Source organism: Orycteropus afer, unplaced genomic scaffold (genome assembly GCF_000298275.1).
Source record: "Orycteropus afer afer isolate SDZICR_OR568_19922 unplaced genomic scaffold, OryAfe1.0 scaffold00026, whole genome shotgun sequence".
NCBI classification, from domain to species: domain Eukaryota; kingdom Metazoa; phylum Chordata; class Mammalia; order Tubulidentata; family Orycteropodidae; genus Orycteropus; species Orycteropus afer.
This window is the reverse complement of record NW_006921613.1, coordinates 8,125,894-8,144,484: the sequence shown is the minus strand read 5'-3', so window position 1 is coordinate 8,144,484 and position 18,591 is coordinate 8,125,894. Positions and strand designations below refer to the sequence as shown.

General features: G+C 40.9%; 1 protein-coding gene across 1 annotated transcript in view; it reads right to left on the bottom strand.

Annotated features, from left to right (window-relative positions):
* USP50 (ubiquitin specific peptidase 50) overlaps positions 1-16,758 on the bottom strand; it is a 21,507-nt gene extending 4,749 nt beyond the window's left edge. Inside the window, exons 1-6 of the mRNA XM_007935181.1 lie at positions 16,706-16,758; positions 12,776-12,967; positions 12,120-12,315; positions 10,125-10,334; positions 6,788-6,930; positions 2,545-2,677 (exon numbers count right to left, since the gene is read on the bottom strand). Of these exons, the coding sequence (XP_007933372.1) occupies positions 2,545-2,677; positions 6,788-6,930; positions 10,125-10,334; positions 12,120-12,315; positions 12,776-12,967; positions 16,706-16,758 (927 nt within the window). The remainder of the gene's footprint in view (positions 1-2,544; positions 2,678-6,787; positions 6,931-10,124; positions 10,335-12,119; positions 12,316-12,775; positions 12,968-16,705) is intronic.
* Positions 16,759-18,591: the final 1,833 nt, after the last annotated feature.

Genomic DNA, 18,591 nt, shown 5'->3' with positions numbered 1-18,591 from the left:
GGGGCCAACTCGACGGCACATAGCAACAACAACACAGAGCAAAGAATGAAGAAAAACAAAGACACATGGAAACAAAAGCTGGGTGATGGATATGTAGGGTTTCATTATACTGTCATCTTTATTTTGAATATGTTTGAAAATCAAGAGAATAGTAAGCATCAAATTCAAGATAGTGTGACCTCCAGGGGTGAAGTTAAGGGACATAGGAAAAAGAGCATATAAACAGATGGGATTGTATTGGTGATATGTAAATTCTTAAGTTGGGTGATGACTTTACAGGTATTATTTATTATGCTGTGTGACATCCGGATGTCTTATATACATACTTCTTTTATATTTATCAAATATCACATACTGACATTTAAGAGAAATAAGAAGAGGGGTGGGAAAAGAACAAACTATTATCCTAAAGAAAGCTGGCATAGTTTTTCCAAAAAGAATGATAAAGGGTAAAAGATTTCCCCATGAGAAAAGGAACAATCACTGGAAATAAAATTGCAAACATAGTTTCAAATTAAATTAAAAAAATCAGCATGACTAGAAGAATTTGATGAAAACACGGTCTTTTAACACATTTCAGTTAAAAAGCAAACAAAAGTTTATTAACTATATAATATTTGAACATTGAAAAATATATTTAATGGACATATGTAGAACCCTAAAAACCCTATTTAAAACTTCTTTCCAAGCACACATAATACTCAGTCACAAAACAAGTATCAACATATACCAAAGAATGGATACTATGTTGGTCATAATACTTTCTGACAAAAAATGCAATTAAGTTATTTGATGATAGTTTAGCTTTTTAGATTTTTATCACAGAAACGTATTTCGAAGAGCCCTAGCATACACATGATTGCACAGAAGCTTTGGAAAACAAACTCAGGCTTCTTTAAACCTAAAGAAGAAAAGTCAAAAACATTGGAAAAAGCTGAGAAAAAATGCAATAAAGTTAGAAATGAGTAAGAAAAGGACAAAGAAAAAGTCATGGTTGGAATTTTTAAAATGCACCTCTGAATGTTTCAAAACACAATAAACTCAATGTAGAAGAAATAAAGAGCAAAAATTAATGACGTAGAACACAAATAATGGAATCAACAAACCACAAGCAGTTTCTTTCAGCGTACCAAAAAAGGAAACCTCTGGCAACATCTATCAACCAAAAAAAAAAAGATTAGGCACAGATCATATTAACAATGAACAAAGGGTGAACTAAAGATAAAACAGAGATTTTAAAATATCAAGATAATGAGCAGCTTGATGTCAATAAATTTGAAAATATAAAAAAATGAACAATTTTTTTAGAGAAAATATTTTTTAAACTGTTAAGGTAAAACAATAAAGCTTTTAGAAGAAAATAGAGTTGAATGTCTTCATGACCTTATGGTAGACACAAAAAACATAAAGGAAAAAATTTGATAAAATGGACCACATTAAAATTAAGAACTGTGTTTATCAAATATAACTGTTAAAAGCATGAAAAATCCATCCACGTAGTGGGAGAAGATAATTAAAATCTACATATCCAGGATTTATAAAGGTTATAATAAGGGAGCTCTGGTAGCATAGTGCCTAACGCACTTGACTGCTAACCAGAAGGCTGGCAGTTCAAACCCACCAGCCACTCCTCAGAAGGAAGATGGGGCAATCTACTTCCGTAGTGATACTGCCTCGGCAACCCAAGGAGGGGTCACTATGAGTCAGGTCCGACTCGACGGCACATACAACAATAACAACAAAGTGGCACAGTGGGTAAGACATTTTGCTACTAACCAGAAGGTCAGCAGTTCAAACCCACCAGCTGCTCTGTAGAAGGGAGATAAGGCAATCTACTTCTGTAAAGATTTGCAGCCTTGGAAACCCAATAGGGGTCACTATGAGTAGGAATCAACTCTGCAGTAGGTTTGGTTTTGGTTTATAAGAGAGGAGCCCTGCAGGTGCAGTGGTTAAGCACTCGGTTGCTAACCAAAAAGTTGGTTCAGACCCACCAGCCAATCCACAAGAGAAAGATGGAGCAGTATGTTTCCATACACATTTATAGCCTTGGAAACCCTACAGGGCAGTTCTGCTCTGGCCTATACGGATGCTATGAGTTGGCATTGACTTGACAGCGTTTGCTTTTTGGTTTATAATAAAAGAAGGAACATAATAGGAAAATTGGCAAGAGTTATTTCAAAAAGTGAACAGGCAGTGAAGAGGTCATTTTACTCTTACATGGCTCTAATGTACCAGATCAAAAAAGGAGTTTGCAGGCTGTACATTTTTTTTTTAAAAGGACCCCAATCCATTGCCATCGAGGTCCTTCTTTCACTCTTTGTGGAAGCAAACTGCCTCATCTTTCTCCCACAGAGTGGCTGGTGGGTTTGAACTGCCAACCTCTCGGTTAGCAGCCCAATGCTTTAACCACTACACCACCAGCGCTCCTTTTTAAAAGAAAAGTATAGGAGAATTCGGGGAGAGATGAAAGGAGTGGGTATTTAAGCACATAATTCTAAAGTTTTTAAATTGTGTTATTTTAAATAATTTTAGTATTTTACTCACCACTACTCCACAGAGGTTGTATTTAGGATGTTTCCGAAAAACTGGATGAATATAAGGAGTGAGGTCCAAGTTGGTGAGTGGGTAATGAATATCCGTTCTCAGTTTTCTTTTCATTGTACCCTGAATGTCAAACCTAGAGGGGATAAGTGTGTGCAGTATAAAGTAAGTTTATGAATCGTTATTCATGAATGAAGTCCACATACCTTGACAAATTCCAAATACAGTTAACAGTCATTTCTTGGCAAGATTATCTGGTGCACACCTATACAGAAATTACTATTTTTCTTGTGTAAGTATATTTAGAAATACTACATCCATATGGCTTACCAAAACTGAGACTGGACTGGGTCAGGGAGACAGTGTTGATTTCAAGCTAAGCTGATAGCAGACAGATGGGAAGCGGGAAAAACAGAAAGGCCCAGCACTGGGAGAAGTGGAAACCACACTGATAAGTCCCCAGGTCTTTGCTTCAGCGGATACTGTTCATTCCAATCAGACCGGCTCAGCTTTTTCTTCATCTTGGTTTCAGCCCATGTTTTCTTGGCAGTGTCCTATTTTCAAACTCTGAGGTTTTAATAAGATGAAAATTTGTAAAAAGCTTGTCAAATTCTGAACTTGTTATATAGATCAGCAGTCCCTACGTCAGAGCTCATCAGATTCACCCAGAAAGTTCTTCAGAATAATTAATGCTCATTTTGGAAAAATTGCTTGTTCAGGTCTGGGGCAGGGAAATTGCTAGGTGAGCCTGAGACATTACTACGCCAAAAAGCAACATATTTGGTCGTTAAAAACTAATGGAATAAAACGTTGTTCTTGTCGTTAGGCGCTATTGAGTCAGTGCTGACTCACAGCGACCCTATGTACAGTAGAACAAAACACTGCCCGGTCCTGTGCCAGCCTCACAATCCTTGCTATACCTGGACCCATCATTGTAGCCACTGTGCCAGTCCATCTCGTTGAGGGCCTTCCTCTTTTTTGGCTGACCCTCCACTTTACCCTCCAGAGAATGGTCCCTTCTAACAACATGACCAGAGCAGGCGAGACGAAGTCTGGCCATTCTCGCTTCCAAGGAACATTCCGGCTGCACTTCTTCTAGGACAAATTTGTTAGTTTTTCTGGCAACCCATGGTACTTTTAATATTCTTCACCAACACCACAACTCAAAAGCATCAACTCTTCTTCAGTCTTCCTTATTCATTGTCCAGCTCTCACATGCATATGAGGTTATTGAAAATATCATGGCTTAGGTTAGGCGCACCTTAGTCTTCAAGGAGACATCTTTTCTCTTTGGCACTTAAAGTCTTTAAGAGGTCTTTTGCAGAAAATTAACCCAGTGCAATACATCATCTGATTCTTGACTGCTGCTTCCATTGATGCCAATTGTAGAACCAAGTAATATGAAATCTTTGACAACTTCAAGCTTGTCTCCATTTATTGTGATGGTACTTATTGGTTCAGTTGTGAGCATTTTTTGTTTTCTTTATGTTCAGGTGTAATCCATACTGCAGACTGTAGTCTTTAATTTTCAGTAAGTGCTTCAAGTCATCTTCACTTTCAATAAGCAAGGTTGTGTCATCTGCATATTGCAGGTTGTTAATGAGTCTTCTTCCAATCCTGATGCTGCGTTCTTCTTCATGTAGTCCAGTTTCTCAGATCATTTGTTCAGCATACAGATTGAATAAGTATGGTGGAAGGATACAACCCTGACACACTCCTCCCTTCCTGATTTTAAACAATGCAGTATCCCCTTGTTCTGTTTGAACAACAGCCTCCTGGTCTGTGTACAGATTCCTCATGAGCACTGTTAAATGTTCTGGAATACCCATTCTTCTCAATATTATCCATAATTTGTTATGATCCACACAATAGAATGCTTTTGCATGGTCAATAAAAAGTAAACATCTTTCTGGTATTTGTTGCTTTCAGCCAAGATCCATCTGACATCAGCAATGATATCCCTGACTCTATGTCCTCTTCTGAATCCACCTTGCATTTCTGGAAGTACCCTATCAATATACCACTGCAATCGTTTTTCCATGTCCTCTTCTGAATCCAGCTTGCATTTCTGGAAATACCCTATCAATATACCACTGCAATCGTTTTTCCATGTCCTCTTCTGAATCCAGCTTGCATTTCTGGAAATACCCTATCAATATACCACTGCAATCATTTTTCAATTATCTTCAGTAAGATTTTACTTGTGTGTGATATTAATGATATTGTTTCATAATTTCTATTCTGTGGAAATTCTGTGGTATCACAATTTTTTTGGAATGGGTACAGATATGGATCTCTTCCAGTTAGTTGTCCAGGTAGCTGTCTTCCAAATTTTTTGGCATAGACAAGTACCTCTAGTACAGCATCCATTTGTTAAGACATCTCAATGGCTATTTTGTCAATTCCTAGAGACTGTTCACCAATTCCTTCAGTGCAGCTTCGACTTCTTCCTTCAAAACCATCAGTTTTTGGTCATATGCCACTTCCTGAAATGGATGAACATGACCAAATCTTTTTGGTACAGTGACAATGTGTATTCCTTCTATCTTCTTTTGATGTTTCCTGCATCAGTCAATATTTTGCCCATAGAATCTTTCAGTATTGCAACTTGAGGTTTGAATCTTTTCTTCATTTCTTTCAGCTTGAGAAATGTTGAGCGTGATCTTCCCTTTTGGTTTTCTAACTCCAGGTCTTTGCACATTTCATTATAATAATTGGCTTTGTCTTCTTGAGCTGCTCTTTGAAATCTTCTGTTCAGCTCTTTTCTGTGTCATTTCTTCCATTTGCTTTAGCTACTCTTCATTCAAAGGCAAGTTTCAGAGTCTCTTCTAACATCCATTTTGGTCTTTTCTTCCTTTCCTTCCTTTTTAATGACCTTTCACTTCCTTCATGAATGATATTCTTGATGTCATCCCCCAATTCATCTGCTTTTCAGTCACTGGTGTTTAATGTGTCTAATCTATTCTTTAGATGGTTTCTAAATTCAGCATCAACAGTGGCTGTACACATGGACTTCACCATATGGAATACACAGGAATCAGATCAATTACATCTGGGCAAAGAGATGATGGAAAAGTTCAATATCTACAGCCAGAACAAGGCCAGGAGCATACTGTGGAACAGACCATATGCAAGTTCAAGTTGAAGCTGAAGACAATTAAAACAAGTCCACAAGAGCCAAAATATGACCTTGATTATATCCCACCTGAATTTAGAGACCATCTAAAGAATAGATTTGACTGTCTTCCTTGTAGGTGTATGGATATTATCCCTGAGAGCATTGTACTTTGGGGTAGATCTTGAAACATTCTTTGTGACAAGGAATAACATGCCATTCCTCTTCAATTTGTCATTCCCGGCCTAGTAGATCATATGGTTGTCTGATTCAAAATGGCTGAAACCAGTCCATTTCAGCTCACTTATACCTGGGATATCAATCTTTATGCATTCCATTTCATTTCTGACAACTTCCAATTTTCCTACTTTCATACTTCATATGTTCCATGTTCTGAATATTAATGGATGTTTGCAGCTGTTTCTTCCCATTTTGAATCATATTACATCTGCAAATGGAGTTCCTGAAAACTTTACTCCATCCATGTCATTAAGGTCAACTTAATTTGAGGAAACAGCTCTTTCCCATCATATTTTGAGTGCCTTCCAACCTGAGAGGCTCATCTTCTGGCACTATGTCAATGTTACAGAGCTGTTCATAAAGTTTTCCAGTCTTGCATCAGACAGTGTTTCACTGCTATTCACAGGGTTTTCACTGGCTGATTCTTTGAAAAATGGACGGCCCCTTCTTCCAAGTCTGGAAGCACTGCTGAAACCTGTCCACCATGGGTGACCCTGCTGGTATTTGAAATACTGGTGCCATAGCCTCTAGCCTCACAGCAACACATAAGCCACCACAGGATGACAAACATACTTACTATTTGTGAGTATTCATAGCATTATTCACAATAGCCGAAATGTGAAAAACACCCCAATGCTCGAGCAACTGGCAACGGAGCTGAGACAATAGGGCAATAAGATTTAACTGGATATTCAAATTAGACATCAATTCTTGTTTCTAAGAAGAAATTTACTGACCTAAATACATTTTATTTTGAGTCATCGATTTGCTCCAAAATTGACAGAAAAATGCATGTTGTAAAACTGCCTAGCTAGGCCAATATTTATCTTTACACCCATTCATGTCCTTTCCATACCTTCAAATCTGCCTACAAAATGCCAAAAAACATACCTTTTTAAATGAAAAATAATTATTTTTGGTGCTTTGGACAGACTGGCCCTCACTGCTGTTACTTGCTTGGCTTCACAAACAGAGCAATGAATTTGGTCATTCCAGGTCAGTGTGTCTTGTTGAAAAAAACACTGGAGGCAGTCCTATTGAGAAAAAAAGCATTTGGTGACCAAATTGGATCAACTGGAACCTGTGGTTTCTTGCTTATATCAAAATTTTAGAATAGCCCCAGAAATCTAATCCTTAAAGTTTTTCTCAAAGTCAAGTCCAAGAGATATCAGGTCACAAGTTGCAACCTGGATAGCTAGCTACAAAACCTACCTGGCAAAGGAGATGTTTCTTTCTTATTTGGTTACTGAAATGGGTCCAAGTGCCAACTCATTTATTATCTCTGAATCAGCATCTTTAAGATTCTTGTTGATTTCAGAATAATATTGACTTTGCAGTTTCCACTAACCAAACCAGGCAGCTATTTTATGTTATTCATCTTATTACTAAAGTGATCTGGAGATTGAGAAATGGTCATATCACAGCCTTTGGAGTGGCCATAATAAAGAACAGAGATAAATTAGATCCCAGGTCTACAGCAGACATTTGTTACACATTGATCCAAGGTCTCCTGGATCTCCAAGGATGGGGCCAAAGCCCCCTAATTTTAAAAAAGTCAGATCTTTGCCAACTCTGTTCTGATGTGTGGGGCTGCCATTAAGGTGTGCCAGGGCATGGGGCCACCGCCCGAAGCTGAGGGACAAGGCCGCCATGGCCAAGGGGCAGAAGAAGAGGGTCTGCCAGGGCCAAGGAGGTAGAGTCAACAGTCAGATGGACTAGGAGAATGGAGCCACCCAAAGCTGAGAGAGCAGAGTTGCCATCCCACTGGGCTGAGAGGGGGAGCTGAAGCCCAGGGGCCAAAAGACCTCCACCCAGAATCCAGAGGGCATGGTTAACACCCAGAATCTGGAGGCAGGGCCATTGACCAGATGGTCTCAGAGAACAGAGAATTCTTTTCAAGCCTTAAGAACTAAGGTAATTTGTTTTGCTGGGTTTTGGATTTGCTTGGTACCTGTTATTCCCTGCTTTCCCTCCAATTTCTCCCATTTGTAATGGAAATATCTACCTGTTCTACCTCTGGTAGCGTAGTGCCTAAGGCACTTGACTGCTAACCAGAGGCTGGCAGTTCAAACCCAGCAGCCACTCCTTGGAAGGAAGGTTGGGCAATCTACTTCAATAGTGATACCGCCTCAGAAACCAAAGGAGGGGTTGCTATTAGTCGGGTCTGACTTGACGGCAAATAACAACAACAACAACTGTTCTACCATTGTACTTTGGAAGCAGGTAACTTGTATTCTAGATTTCACAGGTTCACAAATGAAGAGGAGGAGTTTTGCCCCAGAATACACCTAAAGTTTCACCCATATTTAATTTAAATGATTCAGAGGGTGAGATTTTGGACTTGGAGTTGTTTTAAGACTTTTGCAATGATGGGATGGGATGGATGTGTTTTCCATATGGCAAGGATGTGAATTTTGGGAGGCCAAAGGAGGAAATGTTATGGATTGAATGATGCCCACCCCTCCACCCCCGAAAAAAGTATGTATTGTAAATCCTAATCTCTATGCCATTGGTTATAATCCCATTTGGGAATGGGTTGTCTTTATTATGTTAATGGACAGGAATAGTGTAGGGTGCATCCTGAGTTAATCTCTTTTGAGATATAAAAGAGATGAAACACAAGCTAGCAAGCAGAGACAGGGGAAGAGAGATGCCAGGCCACATGAAGTTCGCCCAGGAGCAGAAGTCCAAAGAGACAAGGACCTTCCTTCAAAGCCAACAGAGAAAGAAAGCTTTCCCCTAGACCTGGCACCCTGAATTCAGACCTCCAACCTCCTAAACTGTAAGAAATAAATTTGTTTGTTAAAGCCACCCACTTGTGATATTTGTTATAGCCACTGTTCTGGTTACCTAGTGCTGCTCTGACGAGAACTATACCACAAATGGGATGGCCTTAACAAACAGGAGTTTATTCTTACAATTTGGAGGCTTTAAGTCTAAGTTCAAAGTGCCAGACTCTAGGGGCTGGGTGAAAGCCCCTCAAACTTTCTGCCTCCTGCTCCTGGCCCACTGGAGCTAGAGGCGTTTCTTCACTCAGACAGCTGCTGGCTGCTGAGGCTGAGAAGCCCCAAGGTTGACAAGTCAAAAGGCACAGTCCCGATGTTACCAAACCACATGGCAAGCCATTAACTTAAGTCCATGGTAAGTTCCAAAGTCGGTAGAGCATAGCAGGCTGGTGAGCAATGACACGGCTACATGCAGGGTCCAAGCGTGCCATAGGCTGGATACCATTCCCAAGGCTTCTCCTTAAATACAGAAAGCAGACCACGTACCCAAAGGCAGCTACTCAGCTGCTCCAAGTAGATTCCACCATGGAATTGATTACCAGTCTCATCATGAGAAATAACTACCACCAGCTGCCCAGCCACTCAACCAGGCCCAGCCAAGTTGACACACAAACATAACCACCACAGCTGCACTAGAGAACTAAGATACAGCTAGGTCCTGGGCCCTGCAAACCATTAAGCTAAAGACAAAGATGAGAAAGACAATGCCAGGACCTCAATTTAAAGTGTCTTTGGCATTCCTTTCAGGCACTCTTTAGCCATTTGAGCTGAAAATAAAGCCCAGTCCTGAATAAGTGATAGGATTCTAGTCTCCAGTTCTGGTATTTGGAAATAGCTATGTGTATAAACATTTAAAAGTAGATGTGCTTTCATGGATCAGGAAGAAAATATATAAATTTGTATTATTCTGCAAGCAAACTTACTGCTTCCTGTCTCCCAACCATTCTCTGCCACCCACCTCTTACAGATTACCTCTTGGCATTATGGTGACGGAAAATAGGCCCACTAAGGCACGGGATTCCACTCACCATTTCCAACATATTACACAGCTTTAGTCTAAAATATAAGACACTCAAGACTGAAAGTCAAAATCTTTCATATCTGTTCCTGAACTGAGGCTGCAGACCTCTGGGGTGAGGGAGAGCCTTGCATGTTTTTATAAGATACAACAAATGCTATATATGGGACTGGATAAATGTTACCTCTGTTTCTAGTTGTACAAATGTTTTGTTGAGTACATTTTCAAAGTAAATTTTGGCCAGTATGTTGCTTTTCAATCAAATGCTATCATCATGGGCTTCTTTTTCTTTCTTTCTTTTTTTTTTTTTTTAAATATTCTAACAGAGCCCCCTCATGCTAAACAATCTAGGAAATGACCCTGAGAACATACAATGCTGGTGTGGAATACAATAAAAGAAGTCTCCAGGAGCATGAAATCCTACCTGAAGAGAGCATTCATACTCAGATGGAATGGGGAGGGAGAGGACTGTGAAGATTTCACTCTTATGGGTGCAGTTCTCACACTTTAGACAGATGATGCCATAACTGAGCTGCCCTTCAAACAGCCGGGTGATGATGGAGGACTCGTTGGTAATCACCTTCCTGCAGCATCTTTGAGTAGATCCTTTCTCATATGATCTTCTTTGGTGATACTGAATCAAGGGACAAATTCCCCCAGTCCCACGAATGAACCATTGGTTATAACAGAATGATTTTTTTTTTTTTTTCCTACCAGAATAGTACACTGCTATCAGAACCACTTAGTTTTAGATTCAGACAATAAATACATCTTCCGAAGAAGATATATTTTATGTAGTTGCTGTTAACTTAGATATGTTCCCCTTTAAGTCAAGCTGAGGAATGATGGCACCTCGACTCTGCCAGGCCCATAAGCCCACAGCCCAAGACAGCTGGATGAGTGGCCTGGAGCTAGTTTGTTCTGGGAAGAGGGTAAGCTGTTGGACGACATTCTGATCTAGAGGTAAAATACAGAAACTTCATCTTTCCTCTGGCCCCTTCAGGCTATGCTCCCCATCTTTTTCTCCTCTTACTGTTAGAAAATATATATATTTTAAGAGCAAATCTTAAATTACTAACACAGCTAAATTTAACTAGCCTTGCGGTCTAGTTTGAATCTAGCTCAATGTAGTATTTCAGGGCACACACCCTGAATTCTCGTCATTTTTACGGCTGCAGTAGAATATGTGTTTTGAGGAGTCATTAGCTCCACAGCTGCCTGTAATTTGTAACTGGGCATGGGTTTCTGCATTTGCTTGCTTCTCTCATCCCCCTTTGCTTCCGAGGTCTTCCACCTTGACAGTAACTTAATGCCCTTTCCAAGTTCAGCGGAAATCAGAATGCTATTTATTTCAGATGGGCTGCACGTGAGGACTCCGGTGATTTTTACTGATCACCACCATCCCTTCCAGCTTAAAAAAAGTCCTAATTGACGTGAATATCTTGTTACTAGTAAAAATGAAAACTGGAATTGAGTCTTGAAAGTGAGAATAATTAATGGCTATAGTTTGTGGCGTTTGTGCCAACTATTTCCTGAATGTTAGCTATGAGATGAGCTCACTCAGTCAGCACAAGGACACAGCATAAAGTCAAGGCCCTGTCTTTGCAGTGGGTGGGTCGTAGACTAACTCTGAAGGCAATGAGTCTTGTGGATGAAGACAAACCCTCTAGAAGCAAGGGATTTCATGCTTTACCAGATGTACTTCCTAATCTAATGAAGAGCTCAGGTTAGGCATACTTAGTATGAACATACCTTATAGTGTATGGATTTACCCGTAATCTAATACCAAACATATTTTCATGAGTGTGTACTTATCCTGCAAGTCTATTTTAAGTTGTAAAGTTTTCATAAGGAATATATTTTTTAAAAAATGACTACTGTAAAAATAGTCCATGCAGTTTTTATTTACAAAGGACTAGATTCGTGATGGAACCCCAGGGTGGGGCAAATGGTTAATACACTCAGCTGCTAACCCACAGGTTGGAGGGTTGAGTCCACCCAGAGATGCCTCAGAGGAAGGGCCTGGTGATCTGCTTCTGACAGAGCAACACTGACAGTCCTGTGGAGAGCTCTGCTCTGACCCATGGGGTCCCCACACGTCAGAACTGGTTACATTAGTGGTTCCTACAGCTGGACGCTCACTGAAAATGGTGAGATTTTTTAAAAGCCAGGAAGACTGCAGTGGGGGTATTAGAATCTGTGTTTTAAAATCTCCCCAGGTGGTTCTGATGATTAGCTAAATTTAGTAAAACAAACCTATTTAACACTGGCATGAATGTTCCACGAGGTACCCCAGCACCTAGCAGGGTGCTTGGCGCAGAGTAAGTAGATATTTCCTTAGTGAATAAAAGACTGGAAAATGAAAGTAGCTAATAAAGCCGAAGGCCAATCCTATCTCAAAGCCATTTACTCCATTTACCTTTTTCAGCGCTTCATGAAGTTCATTCAGGGCACAAATCAGGAATTCTTGCGCATCCTGCTGTGTCTTTTTCATAAATGCTGGGTAGATGTTTCCGAGAGCTGACCAAAATATTTCTGGTGAGACACAGTCTGAGTCTCCAAGCCACATGTCTGTCATCAGATAGGCAAAAGCAGTGGCCACCTCACTGCAGCTCCTTAGAGGAAGGAAAGGATGTGTTTCTGGCTGATTTAATGAAATGAAAGCACTTAAAAACTTGAGCATAGGACATCAAAAAAACTGCAGCTTCGTTCATTTTTCAGTTGACCTTTCCACTTTACTCACCATGGATATGTTATTTGGGTACAATTCCCTGTCAGGAATTGTAAATTTGAAAGGAAACTTTGATTCTGTAGGAAGGTGCTGTGTGGGTTTGGGAGAGAGACGGTGCCAGCCCTACCTAGAAGTATAGAAGTAGAGTCTTTGATGTGAAAAATTGTGAAATTGTTCAGTACAGATTAGTAAATTAGCACAAGTAATCCGACACTGTTTGGGTAGCTGCAGCCTTTACTGACTGGGTTAGCCCTTAAGAGGGACAACAAGATAGTTCCTTCCCTAACTTCACCTTAGGGAATAGGGGTTCGGGACTGGGCCAGAGGGAGCACAAGTGGTCTTACTTTTGAAGAGCAGTAATATACTTTCCGGAGAGAAAGTATTCCACCAGCGGCGAGATGCTGCTGAGACACTGTAAGATGGCATTCATGTAGCACGTGTTGCCCAGGTTCCGCAGACCAGTCACACCTTGCAGGTGGGGCTGGTTCTCATCAGCCTCATTCACGGGGATGGTATAGTCATCTGCACGTTCTCCGCTGTGTTGGTGCCACGTACAAAGAAAGGAAGGAATTTTGAGGGAACAAAATGTGTACAAATTAGTATAAGCCCTTCAACCTCATGAAACAATGAGGAGGTCTTAATATGACATCCCTCAAACACGTTCTCTATCATGAATAGCAGTATCCTGACTGGAAGTCTAAAATTGCATTGCTTTTTACTAAACTTTTGAACAACTGCCTGCAGCCAAGTAAGTCAGAGAGCAATGTTTATTCCTAAAACCAAAGCAAAAGGACAGAAAATATCTGCCTTTCAGAGTCCTAGAATTGCCAGGCTAAAAATGCAAACATTCCCACTATAGTTAGGTTGCGAGGATTAGAGTAAATGGGCAAGTAAGTTATTTTTAGTAGTAACAGTAATAATAACAATAGCTAGGAGCTCTGGTGGCATATTGCCTAAGGCATTTGACTGCTAACCAGAAGGCTGGCAGTTCAAACCCTGCAGCCATTTCCTTGGAAGGGAAGTTGGCAATCTACTTCTGTAGTGATACGGCCTCAGAAACCCAAAGAGGGGTCGCTATGAGTTGGATCCAACTTGACAGCTGTTTGTTTGAGTAGTTAATTGTAACAACAGCTACAATTTACTGAGCCCAGCATTATATTATATGTTTAACATGCATTTTTCTATTTACTCCTTACAACCAACTCTGTGGGGTAGGTACAGTTATTATTATTATTTTTATTTAATTTTAATTTTTATTGTGATTTGGATGAAAGTTTACTGAGCAAAATCATTTTCCACACAGCAGTTCATACACATTTTGTCTCATAACATTGACTGCAATTCCCCACAATGTAACAGCTCTCTTCATACTTCCTCCCCCTAATTACCTCTTCCTGTGTCCTTCCCTCCCATGCACTTCCACCCCTCCGAGCTGTCTCCTTGTGCAAACACTGCTCTTCTGTTCTCCCATAACTGATAGTGCCAAGTAGTGTATCTACCTGATGTAAATGTTCAGCCCATATGCCTATCTGTTGTTTGGCTGGAAGCCACAGGAGTGAGCTCAATTCCAGACCTGAAGGGTAGCTAGGGGCCACAGTCTCAGGGGTCTCACCAGGCTCTATCAGACCAGCAAACCTGGTCTTTTTTTTTTATGATTTTGAGTTTTGTTCCATATTGTTCTCCCACTCTATCCAGGATCTCCTGCACCAATCTCTCACCAAATGGTTGACAGTGGTAGCTGGACACCATCTAGTTTTTCTGGTCTCAAGGTCATATAGGCTGAGGATTGCATGGTGTACCAGTCCCTTGGACTAATTGTTTCCATGTGTCCTTAGTTTTCTTCATTCTTCTTTGCTCTGGATGAGGAGAGACCCATCATTGCATCAAGATGGTCGCTTGCAAGCTTTTAAGATCCCAGTCGCTACTCACCAAACTAGGAGGTAGAACAATGTTTTTGTGTAGTATGTTATGCCAATTGAGCTCGTTGTCTCCTGTGACCATGGTCCTGAACCCACAGGTCCAACTACTTGCTTCCTCTGGGTAGCTGACTGTGGCCAAGAAGCCACCACAACCTTGTCCCTTGTCAGTTCTACTATACACCTGGACATTTTTAGAGCACATACAAATTCACATGTAGAAACATTGTCTGTTAATCCTATACATGCTCATGGGCAGACTCCCCCCTGCATAGACATACCTGATTGTTCAGCCTGTCCACCTATCTATCTACCTGCAGACTGATGCTTGCCATCACTGACAACACAATATTGTGCATGCAAAAGTGTTCGTCTTTGTTGTCTGTACCTCTCATACACCTCTCTATGTCTTCCTCTTTCTCAATGCCACTGTGTTGATCACTCACATTTGAGGTACATTGCCTTTCCCTTCATCTGAATCTATACTTCTCTCTACCTATCTAACAGTGTTCCCTCCCCTCCCCTCCCCCCCGGTAACCAACAAAGAAAATTTCCTTGTATAAGTAAAGCTTTCCTTGACATTTTACAATATGAACTAATACAATATTTGTCCTTCTACGATTGACTTATTTCACTCAGCATAATGTCCTCCAAGTTCATCCATATTATGCAGTGTTTTGTAGATTCTATGTTACTCTTTAGGGTTGCATAATATTCCATTGTGTGCATGTACGGTAGTTTGGTTATCCATTCTTCTGTTGATAGGCACCAAGGTTGTTTCCATCTTTTAGCTATTGTAAATAGTGCTGCGATGAACATGGGTGTGCATATATCTGTTCTTGTTCTGGCTGTCACTTCTTTACGATACATACCTAGTAATGGGATTGCTGAGATCAAATGGTATTTCTAATTCCAACTTTAAGGGCTCACCATACAGTGTTCCACAGTGGTTGTATCATTTTACAGTCACTATGGGATAGATAGGGAACTCTGGTAGCATAGTGCCTAAGGCACTTGACTGCTAACCAAAAGGCTGGTGGTTCAAACCCACCAGCCACTCCTCAGAAGGAAGGTTGAGCAATCCTACTTCTGTAGTGATACCACCTCGGAAACCCAAGGAGGGTTTGCTATGAGTCAGGGCCAATTTGACGGCACACAACAACAACAACAACATGGGATAGATACAGTTATTTTAAGTCCCATCTTACAGATGCAGTAGCATATTTAAATGGCTTAGTCATTTGCCTATGCTAACATACAGAGAAGTAGGTAGTTATATGTAGAAAGGGAACATCTATCTATCTATCTGAACGATTTGGATTTATTGTGTGTGTTTGTGTGCATATTTATACATACATACATACATTGTATATGTGTGTGTATATGTGTGTGGGTATATCTATCTATCTATCTACCCACACACATATTGAGAGCATAATAAAACCCATTGCCCTAGAGTCAATTGAGTTATAGTGACCCTATAGGACAGAGTAGAACTGCCCCAAAGGGTTTCCACGGCTGTGAATCTGGATGGAAACACTGCCTCATCTTTCTCCGTGGAACAGCTGGTGGATTCCAAACTTTCTAGTTGGCAGGTGAGTGCTTAGCTTAACCTCATCACCACCAGGGCATATATAAAAAGCATCCATATACATTAAGAACACGTACACCCAGAGAGAGAGAAATAGACAGTAAGAGGATAGATACATCTCCGTTTACAGCCTGACTGTCACCAGTTACATGACCTAGGGCTCTGGCCTGTTTGTCATCTATAAAATGGTAATCATATCACTTGCCTTATAGGGTTGTGAGGATTAGATTAAATGATACAAGGTACCTGGAACGGATTAAGTAATTAATACATGTCACCTTAAAAACAGTTTTTGAAAGAAGTGGTCATCTAGGATGTCTGAACAGTCAGCTGCTCTGTGGGCGGGCCAGGCCAGCGCAGAGGTTAGTGCTCCTCCTCGGCCCCAGAGCCTCCTGTGGTCGCTCATCACACTGCTCCAGGCAGCCCAGGAGTTCTGTCTTTATGATTTTTTTTCCATGCATGCTATCTAAAATTGGGGTTCTGTGAGGCATCTGCCTCGCCTCAGCACCTCTCCTTACAGTTAAGCCAGTTTGAAAAATGCTCACTCTTATTGCTACGGGAGGCCAGGGCTCTCACTCTGTAGGAAGTACATGTATCTGTCTAGTGCCTAGATATTAGATAACATCTTCCCGTCTTTCCTTGGGGTCCTCCCCTGGGTCACACCTGGGGAAACCTTCTAAATGCATGTGCCCTCGGACTCCTTTGACCTTGGCTTTTGCCCTGAACTGAGCTTATCTAGAAAGCTGAAGTAGATAGCAAGCGCTCACAGGACATAGTAGATACAGAAGTCATCTTTCGGGAAGGGCTGCTGAGAAGTCATTTTAATGGAACAACGTCCGACTTCTATTCAGGCGTGACTTCCAATCCTTTAAACTTCATTTCTCTGAGCTCCTCTCCCCTTTCAGTAGCTGCAAACTGATTGCCAGCTGCACTTCAGGCACCATTCCAACTTAGATTTTTCCCTGAATCACAATCCTCTCTGTTCACTCTCAAGATTCTAACATGTTGCTATGAGATGCTGTTACTTGGCTGTTTTAAATGCTTTCACAAGATTCTATTTCAGAGCAAGAACTGCTTATGTAACCTCTCTTGCTCCATCCCTCCTTTTCCCTTGTGTAGAGCATAGGACACAGACTCTATTCCCAGGTAAACAAATCTCCCCTTTGTTTCCTTTCCCTTATCTGGGGAAACACTTGTTGTTATGTGCCTTCAGTGACCCCTCCTTGAGTTTCTGAGGCAGTATCACTATGGAAGTAGATTGCCCAACCTTCCTTCCAAGGACTGGCTGGTGGGTTTGAACTGCCCCTTTCTGCTTAGCAGTCAAGTGCCTTAGGCACTATGTGGAAACTGCATTGGCCTACTTTTCAATATACAAGACAAGTAAGTTAACCCAGTAAACACAGAAAGACCCCAGCTCGGACTTCAGATTCTGTTGGACACCCAGGGCCAACAGTTAGCATTTTTTTTCCATTAAAAACATTTTAAACTAAAAATTAATATGTGCTCATTATTTCAAAAGTCCAACAACACAGAAGCACACAGATTAAAAATGAAATCCCTCTGTAATAGGGGAAAAGAGACTCCACATTCAAAGAGGTTCAATATTATCCTCGGACAGGATAAAGACAATCATCCAGGATGAGGGAAAACATCAGCAAGAACACAGTACAGAAAGCTGAATGTAATCCGCTGAGTCGTGGCCATGGGGCTGATTATATATGACTGAAAAAAATAGGGAATCATCACAAAATCCTAACTGGTGGCAGATCGACTCATCACTGTTACAGGCAAGACCACAGAAACAGGGAAAAGGCCATGATTGGGAATTGAAGATAGAAAAGGGTTACACAGCCTGAGTCTGAGCCACAAGGTGGCTATCAAACAATACCAAGACCCCAACCTTAATTTAAATTAGAAAAAGACACTCTCAGGCAAACTCACTAGTTCCTTGCGTGAGCATAATCTACCTTCAAGTATGTTGTTGTTGTTGTTGTTATGTGCCATCAAGTTGGACCCGACTCACCCTTGGGTTTCCAAGGCAGTATCACTACGGAAGTAGATTGCCCCATCTTCCTTCCGAAGAGTGGCTGATGGGTTTGAACCTCCAGCCTTCTGGTTAGCAGTCAGTGCATTAGGAACACTTCCTTACTTTTTGGCACAGTAGGATCTTCTAGGTTTATCTTCTGCATTCCCTGCCCTAGTCCTGAAGTCAGGCATTTCTCTAAAAGCCCAGATTTCTTTTAGTGAATGGTATCCAGAAACCAGGATCTGGGAGCTAGGTGCATTCATGCTGTACTCATGAGTATAGCACTGCTTCCAGGTACTCCCAATAGAAAGTGTGAGGGAATAGCTGCATTTATGCATGTACCTAACATGCACACACATGTACTCACATGTATATCTCAGTATTATATTTTGAGAACCATGACAACCACTGACAATTCCAATTTCAAACCAACATTTCAGTTGGATACTAACAGTTACCTATACTTAAAATTCTTTGCTATTCATAAGGTTTTCCCTGGCCAGTTCTTTGAGAAGTGGACAGTCTCTTCCTTCTTCCTAGTCTGTCTCAGTCTATAAACTGGGCTGTTACCTGTGCACCAGGTGCATCTCGCTGGGTTTTAAACACCAGAGGCTCAGCCTCAAAACT